This window comes from Rhinopithecus bieti, unplaced genomic scaffold, assembly GCF_001698545.2.
Source record: "Rhinopithecus bieti isolate Rb0 unplaced genomic scaffold, ASM169854v2 scaffold_62034, whole genome shotgun sequence".
Taxonomy (NCBI): Eukaryota; Metazoa; Chordata; class Mammalia; order Primates; family Cercopithecidae; genus Rhinopithecus; species Rhinopithecus bieti.
Genome location: NW_016823752.1, coordinates 715,172 through 738,697, shown reverse-complemented (window position 1 = coordinate 738,697; position 23,526 = coordinate 715,172). Strand labels below are relative to the sequence as shown.

Genomic DNA, 23,526 nt, shown 5'->3' with positions numbered 1-23,526 from the left:
CTGGGATTACAGGCTTGAGCCACTGTGCCCGGCCAAAATACAATTTTTAAGTTGTGCAATTTTTTCACAATAATATCAAAATCTATTTCAGAATTCATAGGCTTTCTCATAGGCTTTCTCTAGTCAGTAAAATTTTTTAATTTGAAGGAGAAAGGGGGCAAAGAGAACTAGTAGATGATACTAGATTGTTGATTACTGTTGAAGTGGAAGATGGAACATGGAACTTATTGTGCAGTTGTCTACGTTTCTGTGTGTTCAAAATACTCTGTTATAAAATGTTGAAAAGAAAAAAACTAACAAAAACGCAACAGAAGGAATTCAGGAGGCAGTTTACTTTGGCTTTTGTACCTCTGTATCGTTTGTGGTTTCTCTAAAGAAAAGGAATGTTGAGCCCTTGGGAATTTGGGCTTCTGGAAGTCGTGAGTTCCGCCATCACGTGGGGACTTTGATCCTCCCTCCCGAACCACCTTACGATGGCTTGTGCAGCCTCAGAAACAGGAAGCCTGAGTAGAAATGCTTTTACCCTGTGTTGCCGCCTTGGATGCCCTGAGAAAGTCTTTCTCTTTGAGAATGTCTCCTCTGAGTTCATGACACCAGATCCTAGAAGTGGGCACTCCAGCGTCCAGGGCAGTCATGTCCTGAAACCTGAGCATGTATTTACTGAACCCATTTTATTTTGAAATTCAGAGATTGCATTTAGAGATAAGAAAGATATTTAACCCTGCTTTAAACATTCAGTCCTGGCTTCGTTAAAATTTTGGGAAGCGTTTACTTTCACGTGACTTGAGAAATACTTATCTTAGAAAATCAGATACTTGCTTTTTTGTCTTATAGTCATTTTGGGAAGGTTCCAGAATGTTCCTGTACATTGTTGCTTATAGAAATTGAAGATGCGGCCGGGCGCGGTGGCTCACGCCTGTAATCCCAGCACTTTGGGAGGCGGAGGCGGGCGAATCACAAGGTCAGGAGATCGAGACCACGGTGAAACCCTGTCTCTATTAAAATACAAAAAATTAGCCGGGTGCGGTGGTGGGCGCCTGTAGTCCCAGCTACTCAGGAGGCTGAGGCAGGAGAATGGCTTGAACCCGGGAGGCGGAGCTTGCAGTGAGCCGAGATTGCGTCACTGCACTCCAGCCTGGGCGACAGAACGAGACTCCGCCTCCAAAAAAAAAAAAAACGAAAAAAGAAATTGAAGATGCTCTTTTTTCTAATTTAGAGTATTTACTATATTTATGCTCACAGCAAAGCATGTGGATTCAAAGTTAAGAGCAGGCAACAAAGAAGCCACAGATGAGGAGTTGGAGCGGACATTGGACAAGATCATGATCCTGTTCAGGTTCATCCACGGTGAGACTCGGGCACTCAGAAAATGCTGCATAATCAAGAGGTGTAAACACAGGCCCTGCTTTCTCAGAGGAGGTTTAACATGAGAATGTCACTATCAGTAGAGCCAGTTTGCATTAGAATGAACTCTTTTAAGGGTTTTCAGCAGTTGAAGTTTAACATTTGCTTATCAACTCTCTGATGTCTTGATTATTCTCATCTGGTTATAAATAGGTAAAGATGTCTTTGAAGCATTTTATAAAAAAGATTTGGCAAAAAGACTCCTTGTTGGGAAAAGTGCCTCAGTTGATGCTGAAAAGTCTATGTTGTCAAAGCTCAAGCATGGTAAGCGTGTGGGGCCTGGGCTTCTCCCCTCTAACTGAGGGTTGCTGTCCCGTGTGTTGCCCTGATCTCACCCCCTCCTTTGCTGTGTCCAGAGTGTGGTGCAGCCTTCACCAGCAAGCTGGAAGGCATGTTCAAGGACATGGAGCTTTCGAAGGACATCATGGTTCATTTTAAGCAGGTGAGTCGTGTTTCTTCAGGTAAAGCAGCTTTTTAAAAAGTATCTGTTTGTGTGGTGGCTCATGCCTGTAACCCCAGCACTTTGGGAGGCAGAGGCAAGAGGCTTTCTTGAGGCCAGAAGTTCAAAACTACCCTGATCAACATAGCAAGACCCTATCTCTACAAAAGAAAAATGTTTTGAATGAGCAGGTAGTCCTAGCTACTGGGGTGAGACTGAAGTGAGAAGATGACTTGAGCCCAGGAATTTGAGGCTGAGCAGAGTGAGACCTTGTCGTGGATGGGTGGATAAATACGTACATAGACAGATAGAGATAGCAGTACCTTGTCATAAGTCGATAAATAAATAGGTAGATTCAATAGATTAGATAGAAAAAATGAATCTCACTCTAAACTGTGTAAGAAAAAAATTACACTATTAATGTTTCACAAGTAAATTTTAAAAGGAGGAGAAAAAGACGCTCTAAACATGTGTGGCAAGAATTTGATTTCAGTGTGTGTGGTGGTGACACCTGAAGAAGGGAAAAAGGCAGTCCCAGTGAGGCACTGGGTTTCACGGAATACATTCTGGGGACTGAGATAAATTCTGACACAGCTGAAACTTTATATTGAAAATTACACGGTTTATTTTGTTTTAGGTTAATTATGTTTTATTACTTTCTCAAAATGATTGTCTTGGATTTCTCTGTTTTTAGCATATGCAGAATCAGAGTGACTCAGGCCCTATAGACCTCACAGTGAACATACTCACAATGGGCTACTGGCCAACGTACACGCCCATGGAAGTGCACTTAACCCCAGAAGTAAGTGTGCGGAAAGCATGCTGTCTGCTCCCGCTGTCATGCCCTTACCGAGCACAGATATGTTGCCTTCAAGAATTGTTTAATGGGGAGTTTTTAAAAATAGCCCACTCAGTCCGAAATCAAAAGTGCTCGTATGTCTGCATTAGAAAGTGACAACTTTTGTCACCCTCTGTGTCTCCTTCCAATGCAGCCGATGTCTACCTGCTGACCTGCAGGGCCCATGAGCACAGGCACTTGTTTTGGAAGTTATGGCTTGTTGAGCTGCAGTTCTTGTCTGGTTGTTCTTTCTTTCTATTGTAGACAGTGCTGAAGTCTTAGGAATGGCATTATTTAGGACTTTCCTTGTCAGCCACTACTTTAGCTACACTAAGCCCTTTAGTGGAGGGTTTGCACACCGGAGGTAGAATTCTGTGCTCAGTGAAGTTAAAGTCAGCAGGAGATACAATACATGAACCATTCATCATAATACTAGGGAAAGGGAAGGGGCTGAGACCAGCCTGGAATCATGGAAGACTTCCTGGAAAAGGCATCCCTTAAGCCTGATCTCAAGTAAAGGTGAATAATGATTTCCTCAGCTGAGAAGGGAAGAAAGACTCACAGCTACAGTGGTTGGACAGTGTGATTCCTTTTCTTACCAGTCATAAGGGTCATGGCCAATGCTCCTTTAAGAAAAGACAAATTAGGAGAAAACCATAACAAATTTATTTAATCTAAGTTTTATTTAACACTTCAGAAATGATGACCAAAGACCCAGGGAAGACTGTCCGTTGTTATACTTAGGGTTGATAAAGAATGGGCAGCCATGTAGAAATAGGTGTGTTAGTCTGTTTTGCATTGCTATAAAGGAGTACCTGAGGCTGGATAATTTGTAAAGAAAAGAGGTGTCATTGGCTCACGGTTCTGCAGGCTGTACAAGCATGGCCCCCGTGTCTGCGCAACTTCTGATAAGGTCCCAGGAAGCTTTCACTCAAGGTTGAAGGTTGAAGGCAAAGGGGGAGTAGGCTGGAGAGAGGGCATAACAGGCAGTGGGGGAAGGTCCCAGACTCCTTAACCGTCAGATCTCATGGTAACGCATTACCCCAGGGAGGGCGCCAGGCCATTCATGGGGGATCCACCCCCATGACCCAAACACCTCCCACCAGGCCCCACCTCCAACACTGGGGATCACAGTTCACCGTGAGATTTAGAGGGACAGACATCCAAACTCTTACCAACGTACACAGAAGGGTACCATCTAACAGTAGTAGAGTAGTGGGGAAACCGGTAAGGCCTATCTGTTCAGATTCTTCTTGTCCTCACTGGGCAGTGTTCTTGCCTCTCAGGTGTAGGCAGGACACGTCTGGAACAAGAGTCTTATGACTTAACTATCAGCAAGGTAGGTCAGAGAACTTCTTAATGTCCAGATCCTACACAGAAGGGTAGGAGAAGGATAGAGTAGTATCTCCAGGCTTTATGGCTGGCTTTGGGCAAGAGGGGTTTGAGTTTTCTCTGTCCTGCCTTGGGGAAGAGGAGTTCTCGTTCCAGGAGAACTTTGGTGGAGAAGGTGGTGGGGTGGGAGAAGGTGAGTGAGAGGCCTTGCTTCTGAGGCGTCCTAGCCAGACCTAGAGAACATGTGCAGGACTCCTGCTCAAAGAAAGCCAGGCAGCCTGCTTTCCACATTGGCCACGTGGTGCTGTCCCTTCCTCTCTCCACAGATGTTTGTGCTCCTGCACCGTTCCCTTGACCCTTAATATTTAGCCGGGTGTGGTGGCTCATGCCTATAATCCCAGCACTTTGGGAGGCCGAGATGGGCAGATCACAAGGTCAGGAGATGGAGACCATCCTAGCTAACATGGTGAAACCCCGTCTCTACTAAAAATACAAAAATTAGCCTGCCGTGGTGGCGGGTGCCTGTGGTCCCAGCTACACAGGAGGCTGAGGCAGGAGAATGGCGTGTACCCGGGAAGTGGAGCTTGCAGTGAGTGGAGATCGTGCCACTGCACTCCAGCCTGGGCGACAGAGAGAGATTCCGTCTCAAAAAATATATTCTACTGGCTATTTCCCAAGAACATAAGCACCCATCCAATGAGGACATTCACCCCATTTCTGTTGGTTGTCTCAGGTGTGTCCTTTGTCGTGGTTTCTGGTACCCAGCTGAGCCCAGGACCCAGGCAGTCTTCGATGCTCCTTGTGAGTAGGTTCAGGTTGGGCAGGTCCAGCCAGATGCCCCGTGTCCCCATCAGGATCCTGGCAGGAGGTGCGCACTACCATGTGCCCCAGTATCTTGGTGCCATGCAATAGAATCCTTCTGATGAGGTGCTGGCTGGTTTCTCCAAGGTATCGGTAGTGTTTTTCCTTTTGTAATCACTAAGGAATCTGTGAGGAGACATTTCAAGACTATGTAAACATCTGAATCCTCGTCCAGCTGTCACCTGTGTGGCAACTGCTGCCTGAATTGATTTTTACCTTGGTGAATGGGGATTTGTTTTCCAGCTCTGTCATTTCTCTGTATTTAGAAGTTGGCATTCTAAGGAAGAGCCCTTCTTTCCACCCCCTTTATTTACTTCTTTGTTTCTCTCTCTTTATATCGTTATGAACTCATGGAGTCTTAATTTTTGTACTTATTTTGATGCTTAAATTGTCCCATATGTGGTCCGTGGGCCACCCTTACGCTGGCTTCTTTGCTCTTTGATATGCTTACATCATTTGCTCTCCTCCAGACCCTGGCAACCACTCTCTGCTTCCTGTCTGTGTGAATTGATAGGTCACATTTGGTTTCTCCATTCACCAAATATTGGGCATTTGGGTTATTTCTACCTTTTGGCTGCTGTGAATCATGCTGCTGTGAACATGGGTGTACAAGTTTTAGTTTGAACACCTACGGTCACTTCTTTTGGGGTATGTACCTGGGAGTGGAACTGCTGGGCCATGCAGGAACTTGAAGTTTAAGTCACTGAGGAATTGCCGGACTGTTGCCCACAGCGGTTGCAGCAGCTTTTATTCCAGTTAGCAATCACAAGAGCTTCGCACCTTCTCACCTACACCTGTGATCTGCCTCTTTCGTTGTCGCCGTCCCTGTCCGTATGAGCTGGTCTCTTGCCGTGGTTTGCATTTCCCTGATGACTGTTGATGTTGAGCAGCTTTTCATGTCCTGATTGACCATCTGTGTATTCTTCTTTGGAGAAATGTCTGTTCACGTGCTTTGCCTACTTTTTAACTGGGCTGTTTATGTCTTGTTATTAAGCTGTGAGAGCTCTTTATATTCCAGATGCTAGATCCTTATCAGATCTGTGATTTGTAAGTATTTTCTCCCATTCTGTGGGTTATCTTTTTACTTTCTTGATAGTGTGCTTTCTACAAAAGTTTTTAATTATGATAAAATCACATTTATTTTCTCTGTTGTTACTTTTGGTGTCATAGCTGAGAAATTGTTGCCAAATCAAGATCACAAAAAATTGAGGAGGCGGGTGCAGTGCCTCACACCTGTAATCCCAGCACTTTGGGAAGCCAAGGATCACTTGAACCCAGGAGTTAGGAGCAGCCTAGACAACATGGTAAAACCCCGTCTCTACAAAAAATAGACAAATTAGCCACGTGTGGTGGTGCCCGCCTACAGACCCGGCCACTCAAGAGGTTTGAGGTAGCAGGATTGCTTGAGCCTGGGAGGTTAAGGCTGCAGTGAGCTGTGATCGAGCCACTGCACTCCATCCTGGGCAGCAGAGTGAGAGCCGAGACCCTGTCTCAAAAAAAGAAAATAAAATACCACTATGTATTCTCCCAAAAGTTTTATAGTTTTAGCTCGTATGTTTCAGTCTTTGACCCATTTTGGGCCTGGAATGGTAGCTGGCACATAGTAGCCAAACGATAGCATTATGATTATAATTATCATCATTAATAATGATCCAGTCCTAGGAATGAATCCCAAGGAGATGATTTTTAGGAAAGATATGCATTAAGAGGTTTATCACAAACCATGGTACTTCTCAAGGCAAAAAGAAAAAGAAGAGGCTTATCACATTATTGAGTTTTATTTAGGTATGGTAATGCCTTAGTAGATATATTTCCTGAAAAAGTGAAGGAGTTCCATCCTTTAGAGATACACAGAAATACCTACAAATGAAATGATATCACGCCTGGGATTTGGTGTCGTTGAAGATGGGGAATAGGTGCATCAGGGGATGTATATGTGTGGTTTCATAGAAAGGTGACTCTTGGGCTGAGTTTTGAAGCATGAAGAGGAAGGAGATTGCCAAGCAGGCATGAGGTGAGGTTGGCAGGAATTTCTGACAGGGCACAGCTTAGACAGAAACACAGAGAAACTAAAAGGGCACGTCAGGTCTAGAGAGCAGCAGGCATTTATGCAGCACCTGCTGGTGCCATGCGCAGTGCTGCAATGGAGAGCTAGAGAGCCAGAGGCCCTGCCCTGCAAGCCCCGTCCAGAGTCCACATTCACTCTGTGCTATAGAGGCCGGTAGAGCTAAGAGGGTGTCAGAGAAGGCTTCTCTGAGGAGGCGGTTCTGGAAATGAGTGGGTTTCATGAGGAAGATAGGATATGGGATCCAGTAGAAGAAACCACATGTGTGAAAGTCTGGGGGGATGAGAAGGTATGAAAGACGGTGGAATGACGGGCTGAACTGGGCCTGGGGGATGGGAGGGGCAGAGGCCAGGGCTGTGAGACCATAGGTTAGAATTTCATGCTTTCTTTGTCCCACGATCTTTGGAAGCTGTCCAAAGACATGGAATGGTGAGCGTGTGGGAGAGGAGCGGTGGGTTTGGATTTGTGTTCCTGCCCAAATCTCATATTGAATTGTAATCCCCACTGCTGGGCGAGGCCCTGGTGGGAAGCGACCAGATCATGGGGCAGATTCCCCCTTGCTGTGCTCATGGTAGTGAGTTCTCATGAGATCTGATTGTTTTAAAGTATGTAGCACCTCCCCCTTCTCCCTCTTTTCCTACTGTGGTCATGTGAAGATGTGCCTGCTTTTTTCCCTTGCCTTCTGCCATTATTAAAAGTTTCCTGAGGCCTCCACAGCCAAGCTATTTGTACAGCCTGCAAAACCGTGAGCCCGTTAAACCTTCCTTCTTTATAAATTACCCAATGTCAGGTATTTCTTTTTTTTTTTTTTTTGAGGCAGAGTCTCGCTCTGTCACCCAGGCTGGAGTGCAGTGGCCGGATCTCAGCTCACTGCAAGCTCCGCCTTCCGGGTTCACGCCATTCTCCTGCCCCAGCCTCCCGAGTAGCTGGGACTACAGGCGCCGTCCACCTCGCCCGGCTAATTTTTTGTATTTTTTAGTAGAGACGGGGTTTCACCATGTTAGCCAGGATGGTCTCGATCTCCTGACCTCGTGATCCGCCCGTCTCGGCCTCCCAAAGTGCTGGGATTACAGGCTTGAGCTACGGCGCCCGGCTTGGTATTTCTTTATAGCGGTGAAAGAATGGACTCATACAAGGCGTGTAGGTGGATACCGAGTCCAGGAGCACTGGCATTTGCGGAGTGGATGAGAGCAGGGGGAGGCCATGCCCTGGGCTGTACAGAGATGGTCTCCTGAGGCGGAAACCGATGAACCCTCCCGGGTGCAGCACAGACTCATTGGAGAGCCCAGGTGCAGTGGACACCAGACAGGGTCAAACTGAAGAGTGGAGGGTATGACGGACCACGAAGGGCACGCAGAAGTCAGGGAAAGCACCGCACACAGGAGAGTCACACACACCCTGCCCCGAGAGGCATCCAGGAAACAGGAGCAGGATCCGGGCCGTGGGTAGGGCAGGTGCACTGAATGCTGGGAACTTGAAAATGCAACAGCCACAATTGTTAAGGATCAGTAGAAAGTCTGGAAAATGTAAGAAATTCACTCAAGGCCAGGCAAAGTGTGATTCCAGCGCTTTAGGAGGCCGAGGCAGGGGGAACGCTTGGAACCAGGAGTTCAGGACCAGCCTGGGCAGCATGAGAAGACCTGTCTCTATTAAAAAAAAAAAAAAAAAAAAATCAATCAACAGGCATGGTGTCATATACCTGTAGCCTGTAGTCCCAGCTACTCAGGACACTGAGGCAAGTGAATCACTTGCACCTGGGAGGTCCAGCCTGCAGTGAGCTCGGATCGCACCACAACCTGGCTGATAGAGCAAGCCTATGTTCCAGAAAAGGAAAGAAATTCACCCAGAAGCTAATCATAAAAACAACTAACTTGTGCTATACTTTCTGTGCAGGCCCTGATGGAGGTGTTTGCCAGCAGCCCCTGCACAGTGCAACACAAGGGGTGGTGGTGTCACCTTTCACAGATGAGGAAGCAGGAGCCCCGCTCATTGCAGGGAACACCAACTGAGGCCAGGGCAGGGCATGGCCAGGCTGAGACAGACACAGGATCTGGCCTCAGACACTTTTTTCTTGTCGGCTCCAGTCTTCACTCTGTGCCATTGGCCCCAGCAAGCCCGAGTGTGGCCAGAGACCACGGAATACAGCTGGTCTGTACCGTGAAACACCAGTGCAAGCATTATCTCATTGACACTGGGAAGCCCCAAAGTACAAGGATTGAGGATGTTTTTACAGATAATGGAATCCAGAAAGTGTCAGAATATAGAGCTGACCTTTTAATTCAGCTGTGAAAAGTTGTAAAACTCTGCATTGAATGTGGGGCTATTGAGATGGATGGCGTGTGGCATGATTTTGTTGTTCTCCTATGCCTGACAGATGGTTAAACTTCAGGAAGTATTTAAGGCATTTTATCTTGGAAAGCACAGTGGTCGAAAACTTCAATGGCAAACTACTTTGGGACATGCTGTTTTAAAAGCGGAGTTTAAAGAAGTAAGTTCTGTGTTTCATTTATTTTTTATTGTTCGTTAATATGTTAATAGAATTTTTTATTGTTACTAGACTTGGGTAGCAAAAAAGGAAAGAGTGTTTCACTTTAATTCACTAGCTTTTATATGTCAATAAAATTAATAACAGTTAAAGGGTTAATATTCCAATCAATAAAAATTCTTAAGAAACCAATCCATAGAAAACCATTTACCTATTGGAAAAAAAAGAGAATGTGAAGAGGCAACTCATAAAAGCAAATGAAAAAAATTAATATCCATGAAGATGCATTACACTTCTCTGCGAAACAAAGGGCTTCAAAGTAAAATACAGTTAAGATACCACTTTTTTGTTTGTTTGTTTGTTTGTTTGTTTGTTTTTGAGATGGAGTCTGGCTCTGTCGCCCAGGCTGGAGTGCAGTGGCTGGATCTCAGCTCACTGCAAGCTCCGCCTTCCAGGTTCACGCCATTCTCCTGCCTCAGCCTTCCGAGTAGCTGGGACCACAGGCGCCCGCCATGTCGCCCGGCTAGTTTTTTGTATTTTTTAGTAGAGACGGGGTTTCACCGTGTTAGCCAGGATGGTCTCAATCTCCTGACCTCGTGATCCGCCCGTCTCGGCCTCCCAAAGTGCTGGGATTACAGGCTTGAGCCACCGCGCCCAGCCAAGATACCACTTTTTGACTAAGAGATTTGATGAAGCCTAAAAAACAAAGAAAACCAGATTCTTGCCCCCTGCTGGAAGAAGCGTACACTGCAGTGAGCTTTTGGAAGGGCAGTCTGGCATTGTGAACTTCGGCAACACTGCCGAATTGCTGCCTTAGTTTCAACTCTAGGAACTCATGTTAATAAGATATTTTCACGGATTAATGAATAAGAATAGTTGTTACAGTGCTGTTTTTATGAGTGGTTATTTAAGAGGGGAGAATGCATACAATGCACTGATCAATGAAAGGAGCTTATCATGAAACAGGGCAGTTATATACACTAAGCAAAAACATTATACAATTCCTATTTTGCATAGCTGTTATATTAATAATAAACTTATCTGTACATTATGAAATAAGTTATACGTACCAACTTTATATATATTATTGTAGAGAGTCATATACAGAAAACCATATATAGTCTTCCTTAAGGTATTAAGAAAGTTAATTTCTATTATCCCCAGTTTTTGCCTTACTTGCTGACTTTAGTTGAACTTGACCTCCACAGGGTCTGTACCAGCACCGCCAACTGCAGCTCTCTCCAGGTGTGCAGGGAGGGCTTGTGGTGGGCTCGTGATGAGTCAGGGCTGAGTCCTCAGAGGGAGCCCCCGACTGCCACCCGACCTCTCACGTGCCTCTCGCAGGTCTGACCCAGAGGCATGTGGCAAGTTGCTGCAGCAGGAACTGCTGAATAGAAAAGGAGATCATCCTAGGATATATAAGGCCAAATTGCATTCACCCCTACGTTACAGTCAGTCCCATACAAAAGATAGCTGGACTGTAATCCCAGCACTTCGGGAGGCCAAGGCGGGCAGATCATAAGGTCAGGAGTTGGAGACCATCCTAGCTAACACTGTGAAACCCCATCTCTCCTAAAAATACAAAAAATTAGCCAGGCGTGGTGGCGGGCACCTGTAATCCCAGCTACTCAGAAGGCTGAGGCAGGAGAATGGCGTGAATCTGGGAGGCGGGGCTTGCAGTGAGTCGAGATTGCGCCACTGCACTCTGGCCTGGGCGACAGAGCAAGACTCCGTCTCAAAAAAAAAAATAAAAAAAAAAATAATTTTAATTTTTCTAAGATTGTACACGCACAGCTTCAAAGGTGTGATGAGGCCTTCTCTTCCAGGGGAAGAAGGAATTCCAGGTGTCCCTCTTCCAGACACTGGTGCTCCTCATGTTCAACGAGGGAGATGGCTTCAGCTTTGAGGAGATAAAAATGGCCACGGGGATAGGTATGAAAACCACAGAGTGCATAGCTCCATGAGTTGTTCTTAAAGCATGAATTTGTTTTAAGATACAGACTTGATAGCATGATTTGTTTACTGTTGTTGAGTCTCATTCATTTAAAGCCAACCTTTACGTTTGCTTCCCATTCAGAGGATAGTGAATTGCGCAGAACGCTGCAGTCCCTGGCCTGTGGCAAAGCGCGTGTGCTGATTAAAAGTCCCAAAGGAAAGGAAGTGGAAGACGGAGACAAGTTCATTTTTAATGGAGAATTCAAGCACAAGTTGTTTAGAATAAAGATCAATCAAATTCAGATGAAGGAAACTGTATGTATAAACTTTCTCTTTTTACTTATAGGGTGTTTAGCAAGGAATCATTTGTTTTGTAGTAATGTTTTGACTGTTAGAGGCCTGAAGCACATTTCTAAGATAATCTAATTGGGCTATGTAATGTTTATAAGAGTACTCATTTTCACGTCGCTTTCATTAACTTTACATTCTCAGTAGGAAAGAAAATCAGATAAAAAGCCACTTAATGTTATTCCTATTCACAAACAAATTGTGTGCTAAGCCAGAACTTCCCATGGTCATAGAGTTTCGAAAATTATCCACACTTTCTACGGTAATAGAATCTGATATGGTTCACTCGTGGTGGTGTGCATTCTGTGGGTCTGGATAAATGTATAATGTTATGTATCCACCATTTTAGGATCATACAGGAGTTTCATTGCCCTAAAAATTCTCTTACGTTCTGTCACTGTATCCCTGTCTCCCTCCGAGCCCCTGGCAACCCCCGACCCTGGCACCGTCACCATAGTTTTGCCCTTTCCTGAGCGCCATACAGTTGGAGTCATAGTGTGTAGCCTTTTCAGATTGGCTTCTTTTATTGCATTGAAGGTTCACCATGTCTTTTTATAGCTGGGTAACTCTTTGCTTTTGGCACTGAAGGATTCTCCATTGTCTGGATGCATCACAACTTATCCCTTCACGTACTGAAAGACATCTGGTTGCCTCCAACTTTTGGTGATGATGACTAAAGCTGCTATAAACATTTCTGTGCAGGTTTTAACTCCTTTAAGGGTGTAACTTTTTTTTTTTTTTTTTTTTTGAGACGGAGTCTCGCTCTGTCACCCAGGCTGGAGTGCAGTGGCCGGATCTCAGCTCACTGCAAGCTCCGCCTCCCGGGTTTACGCCATTCTCCTGCCTCAGCCTCCCGAGTAGCTGGGACTACAGGCGCCCGCCACCTCGCCCGGCTAGTTTTTTGTATTTTTTAGTAGAGACGGGGTTTCACCGTGTTAGCCAGGATGGTCTCGATCTCCTGACCTCGTGATCTGCCCGTCTCGGCCTCCCAAAGTGCTGGGATTACAGGCTTGAGCCACCGCGCCCGGCCTGAGGGTGCAACTTTTATAGTGGGCAGAAGTGAGAAGGTCTGTCAGTTCCTTCTGCTGAAGATAACCACTATTGCCCTTTTTGTTTGTGGTCACAGCCTTTTTCTCTGGTGTAAGTATATGTAAACTTTTTTTTAAATGGGATCACTACGCAAGGCACAGTGGCATGCAGCCCTAGTCTCAGCTACTCCAGAGGGTCGCTTGAGCCCGGGAGTTTGAGGCCAGCCTGAGCAATGCAGTGAGACCCCCAACTCTACAAAACAAAAAACACCTAGGGTCACTATATATATGGCGCCTGTCAGGCCTCCTGTAGCCAGTTTTCGTGCTGATCACAGTCTTCTCCTGGCCAGGACTTGTTGCAGGAGCAGAGTGCTGGTTGTGTAGACCCACCAGGGCTGGCAGTGCCCTCGGCCACAGGCACTAACATTCCTCCACCCCCCCTCCTGAAAATAAGATTATGTTCAACACCCTGGCACGGACATTTCTGTGCACTTGTTAGATGGTTTCTTTAGTGTGATTATTGCTCTGGAGCTGCTGGGTAAAATAATGTGTACTTTTCTTAGTTTGACTGCTCTTTTCCAAGTTGAAGTCTGGCAGATTTCACCCGAGCATAGTGTCTGTCCCCACCTCCACCTGTCCACCCTGTTCTGAGCAGCCCAAAGATAGTTTGTTGCAGGTTTGGTTTTGATTTCTGATTTCTTTCAGCATCTTTCTATCACTCCGTAGTTTATACAAATTATATAATCTTTCTAATGCTCCATTTCTTATATTTAAAATAGACATACTACTACCTCAAGTTTTGAGAATTAAATGAATTGTTTGCCACATACCTGTAAGCACTTCATAACTGTTGATGCCGATTTTTATGCTTAGCCATTTGTATTTTTCTTTTTTAACTGCTTTTCAAGTCATGCACATTTGTTATAGTGTTCTTTCTCTTACGGATTCGGTGGTTTGCTTTATGTATTAAGGATATTAATGCTTTGTTCCTTTTTTTTTTTTTTTTTTTTGGAGTTTCACTCTGTCGTCCAGGCTGGAGTGCAGTGGTACAATCTCGGCTCACTGCAACCTCCATCTCCCAGGTTCAAGCGATTCTCCTGTCTCAGCCCCTCGAGTAGCTGGGACTATAGGCGCATGCCACCACACTCAGCTAAGTTTTGTATTTTTAGTAGAGATGGGGTTTTACCGTGTTGGCCAGGCTGGTCTCGAACTCCTGACCTCAGGTGAGTCACCCATGGCCCCCCAACGTGCTGAGATGACAGGCGTGAGCCACCATGTCCAGCCTGCTTTGTCATTTTTGACAGATAATTCTGTTGTTCTTAGTCGTTTTTTTTTCACGTAACAGTTTTTAAGTTCTCAAATATAGTCTCCTTTTCTTTTATGGTTTCTGACTTCACGTGTAATGCTGTATTAGGCCATTCTTGTATTGCTGGAAGGAAATACCTGAAACTGGGTAATTTATAAAGAAGAGAAGTTGAATTGGCTCAGGGCTCGGCAGGCTGTACAGGAAGCATGGTGCCAGCATCGCCTCAGCTTCTAATGAGGCCTCAGGAAGTTTCTAATCATGGCGAAAGGTGCAAGGGGAGCAGGCGTCTCACATGACAAAAGCATGAGCAAGAACAGGGAGGGAGGTGCCCAACATATTTAAACGACCAGATCTCATCACCAAGGGGGGCGGCCCAAGCCATTCGTGGGACCTGCCCCCCATGACCCAGTCACCTCCCACCAGGCCCCATCTCTAACACTGGAGACCACATTTCAGCATGAGATTTGGAGGGGACACATATTCAAAACCATATCACAGACCTAAGAGAGAAATTCCCTTAACCAGATTTTTAAAAAACATTTCTACTATGTTATTTATCTAGAAGTTTTACATTTAAATCTTTATTTTCATGTTGCAAAATTATTTTAGTATCTGAAAACAGTCTAATTACCCCCATCCTTTCCAAAACCAAATTTGAAATGTCATCCTTGCACAAGTTATTTGAATTATCACCTTATTATGTATCAAATTCATATTCTCAATTCTCTTCTATAAATTATGTATCTATTTCATAGCCAGCCATTTGTTTTGTTTTGTTTTGTTTTTTGAGACAGTGTCGCCCAGGCTAGAGTGCAGTGGTGTGATCATAGCTCATTGCAGCCTCAACCTCTTGGGCTCAAGCGATCCTTCCACCTCAGCCTCAGGCATGTGCCACCGCGCCCAGCTAATTTTTTGTATTTTTTGTAGGGATGAGGCCTTGCCATCTTACCCAGGCTGGTCTTGAACTCCTGGGCTCAAGCAATCCTCCTATGTTGACACCCCACATTGCTGGGATTACAGCCGTGAGCCGCCATGCCTGGCACCAGGTTCTTTTAATTAATGTAGCTATTCCTATAACTTTATTCTTCCAGTGAACTTCACAATAATTATATCATGCCTTTGCTCCCCCAAATAAGAACATTAACATTTTTAATCCGTATTGCATTAAATTAATTTGCAGAGGTTTTATCTTTATCATATTAATTCTTCTGATTCATACATATGTGTATATATATAAATATATACAAATGTTTTCTCTTTCTCACAACTTCCTAGTTTTCTTCTGTAAGTCTTGCATATTTCTTGCTAGTCATAAGTTTTCGTTCATTCAGCAAATAACTTATTGATCATCTGTGGTGACCCAGGTCCTCTGAAGCACTGAGAATTCATCCATTAACAATAAAGAATAAGTCTTTGTTTCTAGGAGTGTTCTGTCTTTTCCAGCAGAGAGGTAGCAGAGGATCACAGACATTGACTAACTTGTAAGAGTGGAGGAAAATGTTAGGATAGAGAAATGCAGGAGAGTCTAATTAAATACTGTCGTCGGCCGGGCGCAGTGGCTCAAGCCTGTAATCCCAGCACTTTGGGAGGCCGAGATGGGCGGATCACGAGGTCAGGAGATCGAGACCATCCTGGCTAACATGGTGAAACCCCGTCTCTGCTAAAAAATACAAAAAACTAGCCGGGCGAGGTGGCGGGCGCCTGTAGTCCCAGCTTCTCGGGAGGCTGAGGCAGGAGAATGGCGTGAACCCGGGAGGCGGCTTGCAATGAGCTGAGATCCGGCCACTGCACTCCAGCCTGGGCGACAGAGTGAGACTCCGTCTCAAAAAATAAATAAATAAATAAAAAATAAATAAATACTGTCGTCAGCGAACGCTTTCCTGAATAAGTGACTAGCTTTGCTCAGGAACTAAAAGAAGGACTCTGGCTGCAGCATCATTGCCAAAAGGGGAAGCTGAGCCACACAGGCCTGATCAGGCAGCCACAGCCGGACCCTCTGAAGATGGCTCAGACCCGTGAAGCATTTGGAAAACTACTAGAGTTTTAAGCAAGACAGTCTAATGAAATGCTGACACCTTATAAAGGGGACCTTTTTTCTTTACATTTCTGATGGTTTTTATCAGAATGTATGTATTAATGCTATTTGTCTTTGTATATTTATTTTATTTCCAGCCACTTTATAAAACTCTTTAGCTTTGAAAGTTTTTCTCTTGATTTTCTTGGATTTTCCAGCTCAGCTACAAATAATTATCGTTTTGTCTGCACCTTTTCAATATACCTCTTTAGTCTGTTCTTGTATTGCATAGTTAGAACCTCTAATGTTTTTAAGGAATAGCAGTACTGCTAAGCTTTCTAATTTTATCTCTAGTTCAGAGGATATTAACTTTTTGGGGGTCATGGATCCTGTTGAAAATGTGGTGAAAGTTGGCCAGGCGCGGTGGCTCAAGCCTGTAATCCCAGCACTTTGGGAGGCCGAGGCGGGTGGATCACGAGGTCAGGAGATCGAGACCATCCTGGCTAACACGGTGAAACCCCATCTCTACTAAAAATACAAAAAAACTAGCCAGGCGAGGTTGCAGGCGCCTGTAGTCCCAGCTACTTGGGAGGCTGAGGCAGGAGAATGGCATGAACCCGGGAGGTGGAGCTTGCAGTGAGCTGAGATCCGGCCACTGCACCCCAGCCTGGGTGACAGAGCAAGACTTCGTCTAAAAAAAAAAATAAGTTGTCTCTAGTATTTGCTGTTTGTTTCTGATAACCATGTTTTATCATGTTCAGATTCTTTCCTTTTTTATTCATCCTTGTATGCTAATATTTGTTTTAAATCAAAAAATCAATTTTCAATTTTATCATGCCTTTTCAGCATCTATCAAGATGGTCATATAATCTAACCTTTCAGCTGTTACAATGCTCTCACTTAATATTCACAGATTTCCTAATGTTGATCAACACTTACATTTCTGGAGTATATCCTGGTGGTCATTATGCTTTGTTGTGTTTAATGTGCTGCTAGTTTTAATCTACATCATATATAGAGTTGTTACAGCTTTCTTATAAGGAAAATAACTTAAAAATATTTTTCAAGTTTTGGTTTTGGAGTTTTGCTATTCTGGGAATGTACATTTTACTAGAACAAATAAACATGCATAATAAAGTAGGATTCATCCAATGTCTGACCTTTCTTTGCATCAGAAGAACATTTCTCATCAAATTTGGTAACATCAAATCATTAATATTGAAATATAGACCAGGCGTGGTGGCTTATGCCTGTAATCCCAACACTTTGGGAGGCCAAGGTGGGCGGATCACCTGAGGTCAGGAGTTCAAAACCAGCCTGGCCAACATAGTGAAACCCTGCCTCTACAAAAATACAAAAAGTAGCCAGGCATGACAGTGGGTACCTGTAATCCCAGCTACTTGGGAGGCTGAGGCAAGAGAATCGCTTGATCCCAGGAGGCGGAGGTTGCAGTGAGCCGAGATCATGCCATTGCACTCTATCTCGGGCGACATAATGAGACTCCGTCTCAAAAAAAAAAAAATAAAGAAAATATATCTTTACACTTAACTTTTTTTTTTCTTTTTTGTACAGGTTGAGGAACAAGTTAGCACCACTGAGAGAGTGTTTCAGGATAGACAATATCAGATTGATGCTGCTATCGTCAGAATAATGAAGATGAGAAAGACTCTTGGTCATAATCTTCTAGTTTCTGAATTATATAATCAGCTGAAATTTCCAGTAAAGGTAAATGTAACATTAGCATAATTAAATTTGTAGTATTTGCTAAACAAGTGACAAAGCATGTTTAATTCTCACTATGTTCAGTCATATCATTTGACCTGTATTATTCATGATCATTTGTGTATACACTGAATGTAAAAAAACTTGCAAATGTGAAGCTCTTTATTCCAGGTGTTGTTCGTCACTGCTGTAGAAATGATAGAGCCCTGAAACTGTCCTTCCCAGGGATGGTGCGTGCTTGTTCATATTTTCAGGAAGGGAAGAGGTAGATGGGACATGGAAAGCCGAACACTTTTCTCATAGTAGTAGCTGTCAAGGTTACGTCACAATATTTTAAGGAAATGATAACAATAACTAATTTATTCAGCATTTACAGGCTATACCGCGTTTTCCACCACGGTAATAATAGTCCACTATTGCTGTTGCTTATGAAAGTCAGCCCAGACCTGTCAACCCATGTTGTGTTTTCAGAACTGAGATTTACTGTCCTGCTACGTGTGAGATGCAGGATAAGCCGAGAAAGTATTATGAAATGTTTTTTACATGTATTTATCAACCCAGGAAATACTGAACTCTGATGACGCCTGGCCTGTCAGGAACTGGACCAGCCACACCTGCTTTGGAGGGAAAGTCCCCAGATTCCATGTTGTGCAGTTTGAGCCTCCCATTCCATCAAGGGAATAAAGTAGAGATGCACTAAATAGTCGAACACTAAGAGTCTGGTGGAGGTGCCACTGTCCATCAGATCAGCCACATTTGCCCCTTCCCTGCAGAGGGGAGGTGCCGTCCTCGGGGCCCTGCACAGCTCCAGAGCACCGTCAGGGAAACTGCCCCTTCCTCCCACCACTGCAAACAACCAGGCTCAGTGCAAAGCAGAAGGCGAGCAAGAGTGGAGTGTGGCCAACCAGGGCGCCCGTTCTGCTGTCATGGTTAGTTGGGTTTTCAGCCACATCTTTTTTTTTGAGACGGAGTCTTGCTGTCCCCCAGGATGGAGTGCAGTGGCGCGATCTCAGCTCACTGTAACCTCTGCCTCCCAGGTTCAAGCAATTCTCCTGCCTCAGCCTCCTGAGTAGCTGGGATTACAGGCACATGCCACCACACCCGGCTGAATTTGTATTTTTAGTAGAGAGGGGGTTTCACCATGTGGTCAGGCTGGTGTCAAACTCCTGACCTCGTGATCCGCCTGCCTCGGCTTCCCAAAGTGCTGGGAGTACAGGCATGAGCCGCTATGCCAGCCTCAGCCACATCTTGTAAAATGTGTGGCTTATGGCTGAATAGAAGGTTAAGTTTGTTTGGAAAATAGAGGGTCTCCCTTGTATAGGGGGAGCCTTGCACATAAGTGCTCACACAGATTTGCTTCCTAATATAGCAGAGCTGGAGTGGCTGTTCCCTCTGGGCAGAGACGAGCTATGGCTGTGGATTCGTCTACTCAGTCACGTACTTTTAGTGCAGGAACACTTGGGATTGTAGTTTCACTTACATAGACATGGCATGCAATAACAATATAAATACATAAGAGTAAAAATACAGGCTGGGTACACTGCCTCACGTCAGTGATCCCAGCACTTTGGCAGCTGAGGCAGGCGGATTGATTGAGCCCAGGAATTTGAGACCAGCCTGGGCAACATAGACCCCTTCTCTACAAAAAATAAAATTAGCCAGGCCTGGTGGTGTGCAGCCCGTGGTGCCAGCTACTGGGGAGGCTGAAGCACGAAGATTGCTTGAGTCCAGGAGGTGGAGGCTGCGGTGAGCTGAGATCGCACCACTGCACTCCAGCCTGGGCAACAAAATGAGACCCCATCTCAAAATAAATAAAATACAGTACTTGGCCGGGCGCAGTGGCTCAAGCCTGTAATCCCAGCACTTTGGGAGGCCGAGACGGGCGGATCACGAGGTCAGGAGATCGAGACCATCCTGGCTAACACGGTGAAACCCCGTCTCTACTAAAATACAAAACTAGCCGGGCGAGGTGGCGGGCGCCTGTAGTCCCAGCTACTCGGGAGGCTGAGGCAGGAGAATGGCGTAAACCCAGGAGGCGGAGCTTGCAGTGAGCTGAGATCCGGCCACTGCACTCCAGTCCGGGCGACAGAGCGAGACTCCGCCTCAAAAAAAAAAAAAAATACAGTACTTAGGCAGAAGCATCCTTACAAAGGATAAAGTGCCCCAAGAAGACATGATGAGATTTTCCTTTCTAAAAACAAAAATGTGTCGTGATCGGGTCTGCCTTGCTTATGTGCTCTTACTGATGGCAGATGATGTATGTACATTTCACAAGTTTCACATTTCCCTCAGGAAGCCGCGCTCTGACCATAAACTCACATGGACGCTTTTTTTTAATCGAGAGATAACGTTAACTTTGTCTTTGAAATAGGAAGTTTTATTCATTTTATAAATATGTGTGTAATTATAAATGATTTTCATATAAATATCTATTTGTATATATATTTCTGTAATTATAGTTACATACTTCATGCATATACCGCTTGTTTGTAAATGTTTGTAAATTTAATGCCACTATAATTAGGGGCATTTCATTTTTCTTTTTTAGCCTGGAGATTTGAAAAAGAGAATTGAATCTCTGATAGACAGAGACTATATGGAGAGAGACAAAGACAATCCGAATCAGTACCACTACGTGGCCTGACGCATCTGCAGACGGTTCCCCTTCAGGAAACACTAGAATGTACCCTCAGAGCAGGAAGCACACCTGTGCCATTTCTGGGACTCTGACTGATCCAGCTGTGGACATTGGAAGGTGAAGGAAGGGAGGTGGCTCCTGGGTCATCCTTCACAAGGCTGAAGACTTCAACCGGCAGATGTATCTTTTTCCCTCCAATTTTTCCTCTAGTTCTTTTAGGCATTTAAATTGTTTCTGTTACTCTGTGCAAAATAACTTTGAGATTGGACAAGAAGATATTGCTAAAGAGAAGCTCCTTTAAAAGGTCTTGTTCTTGTGTCAAAAAGCTGAAAGTTTGGTTTGTTCTTGTGTGTGATCATGAATGCACAATGAAGAAGACCCTAGATGCTGCATTTTTTAGCTCGGAAGATTCCTTAGGTATCCCTCAAGACAGCTCGCTCAGATGACCAGCATTTAGAGGGAAAACAAGGGCCCTTCGTGGGTGAGCATGAGAAAGAGCCAGGGTTCAAAGCTGGCGAATGGATGGTGCATCTTAGCCACTGGCCTCTCTGTGTTTCCTGTATTTCCAAAAGTTATAAACTTTGATGGCTGATTTTTTGTGAGTCGGGTTTCTAAGTGAGCTCCCTGACGTTGCCAAGGCCATGGTGTCCGCCCTGCTGCGTCTGTTCGTTTCAGCTGAGTTGCTTGTGAATCTCTGTTTTAGGGTTTGGGGCTAGCGTGTTAGTGTTTCCATTCTAAGATTGAGTCTGGCAGTCCCTGTTTTTTTGCATTGGGGTAACTGCTCTTTGATTTTTTTTAATTGCAGTATTTGTATGATTGCAATAATAAAGTTTGGTTTGGTTTTTACAGTCATGCGCAGGGATGATCCTTGTTCTCTGCTGTAAACTGTAAAAAGTTTATGGAGACTTAAAGTCTTGATGTTGTGAAGCAGAGGTTATTTTGTGGAAAGATTAAAAGGATTTTGTTGGTACCTGTTTTTGTGTTGTATATATATACATGAGGTTGAACAGTGAAAGGAAAGTTCAGTAGTGATGTTAGAAGGGTAACTATTGACAAAGATACTTTTGAGATAACATTTAAAAGTACTTTATATTTTACATAATAGCATGTTTCATTTTGATTAAAAGCTACCAAAGGAATTTTGATCATGGCCTAAGTGTTTAAAGCAATATTTTCTGGAATATACCAAGTTTATATAATTTGATTTTGTGCTAAATTATTAAAAGAGTCTCTTTTTGAAACATGCGGGTGGGTTTCCATATTAAAATCCTCACTCTTTAATTGTCATTTCTATCTTTGAGAATTTTCATTTATGAGTTCCATGATATGTAGTCTAAGAAAGACCAAACAGATTTCTATTTTTATTTCTTATATTTTAAGTTCGTTGTGTCTAGAGATTGTTAATATTGTAATTTAATGTAGACTTACTTTGAATAAAATTAGTTTAATTGGCCTTAAAATTACATTAATAAAACTTTGTGATATGCAAACAACACATTCTTCATAACTCTTTAGCAGCTTTGACTACTACTGCACTACAGAAGTCAGAGCAGGGAGCACCTGTCCCCTCTCAAGTGATGATTCTTTGCTGGCCACCTCTACCACAAAATACCAACGCGGCCAGGTAGTGACAAATGCGTCTTTTTTATCTGGATGATTCGTTGTGCTATGCCTTTAATTTGTTGCATTTGGGCACAGTGGCTCATGCCTGTGGTCCCAACTATGGGAGAGCAAGATGGGAGGATCGTTGAGCCCGAGTTCTAGACCATCCTGGGCACCATAGGGAGATCCTGTTTCCATTTTAGTTTATTTATGTATTTATTTATTTTTAATTGAGGTAGAGTCTCGCTCTGTTGCCCAAGCTGGAGTGCAATAGTATAATCTCAGCTCACTGCACCCTCCGCCTCCTGGGTTCAAGCAATTCTCCCACCTCACTCTCCCCAGTACCTGGGTTTAGAGGCACCTGCCATCATGCCCGGCAAATACTTGTATTTTTGTAGAGATGAGGTTTCACCATGTTGCCCAGGCTGGTCTTGAACTCCTAACCTCAGGTGATCTGCCTGCCTCAGCCTCCCAAAGTGCTGGGATTACAGGCGTGAGCCATCACACCCGGCTTGCCTATTTCTGTTTTATAAAAGAAAGGAAAATCTATTTATGTCTATTCTTTTATTTAGCAGTATTTAATGTTTTATTGTTAAAGGTCAGGGTGGTGAAACAAGTAGTGTAGAGGAAATAATTGAAAAAGAAATGGCTCTTAGACAAAAATACTGTAAAAGTGGAAAGGAAAAGGTGAAATTATTTGCAGATTAGATGATTGCATACCCAGGTCATCTAAGAGGAGCAAATGAAAAGCTATGACTGAAGAAAGAATTCACCAAGTTAACTGTACACAAAATTAACAAAAAGTCAGTAGCTTTCCTATAAATACAGACTATAATGGAGGGTCATTTTTTATTTTTATTTAGAGACAGGGTCCTAACTGTCACCCAGACTGGAGTGCAGTGGCATCATCATGGCTCATGGCAGCCTCTACCTTCTGGGCTCAGGTGATCCTCTCCTCAGCCTCCTGACTAGCTGGGCCTACAGGTGTACATCACCATGCCCAGATAATTTGTATTCTATTTTTTGTAGAGGCAGTGTCTTGCCATGTTGCCAAGGCTGTTCTTGTTCTCCTGGCCTCAAGCGAACCTCCTGCCTCAGCCTCCCCAAATGCTAGGATTATAGGCATGAGCCACTACACCTCACCAGAGATCATTTTTTTCAATACAACCCCAAAAAAGGTAAAATACCTAGTAACAAATAGGGAAATACCTATGTGAAAGGTATTATAAAATTACGAAGGAACACAGGCCCTGAATGAGTGAAAGTTGTGTTTATTCTCACATTTCACTGTACAGTATCTTAAGATATCTTTAAAGGAAAACCTTCCTTTAAAACACAAGCTGATTCTAAAGTTAAAACTGACAAACAAATACACAAGAATAGTCAGAAATCATTTTAAATTCTGTTTGTTTTTAGAACATTGTAATTGAAACAGCAAACAGGAATCCTTTAAAAAGATTCCTGGAACAAGAAAGTCCACAAACAAGCCAAATACACAGGAATTCAGCG

General features: G+C 44.1%; 1 protein-coding gene across 1 annotated transcript in view; it reads left to right on the top strand.

Annotated features, from left to right (window-relative positions):
- CUL4A (cullin 4A) overlaps window positions 1-21,905 on the top strand; it is a 57,094-nt gene extending 35,189 nt beyond the window's left edge. Inside the window, exons 12-20 of the mRNA XM_017861767.1 lie at window positions 1,217-1,347; window positions 1,558-1,668; window positions 1,761-1,846; window positions 2,538-2,645; window positions 9,314-9,427; window positions 11,251-11,356; window positions 11,502-11,674; window positions 17,628-17,780; window positions 20,326-21,905. Of these exons, the coding sequence (XP_017717256.1) occupies window positions 1,217-1,347; window positions 1,558-1,668; window positions 1,761-1,846; window positions 2,538-2,645; window positions 9,314-9,427; window positions 11,251-11,356; window positions 11,502-11,674; window positions 17,628-17,780; window positions 20,326-20,421 (1,078 nt within the window). The 3' untranslated portion in view covers window positions 20,422-21,905. The remainder of the gene's footprint in view (window positions 1-1,216; window positions 1,348-1,557; window positions 1,669-1,760; window positions 1,847-2,537; window positions 2,646-9,313; window positions 9,428-11,250; window positions 11,357-11,501; window positions 11,675-17,627; window positions 17,781-20,325) is intronic.
- Window positions 21,906-23,526: the final 1,621 nt, after the last annotated feature.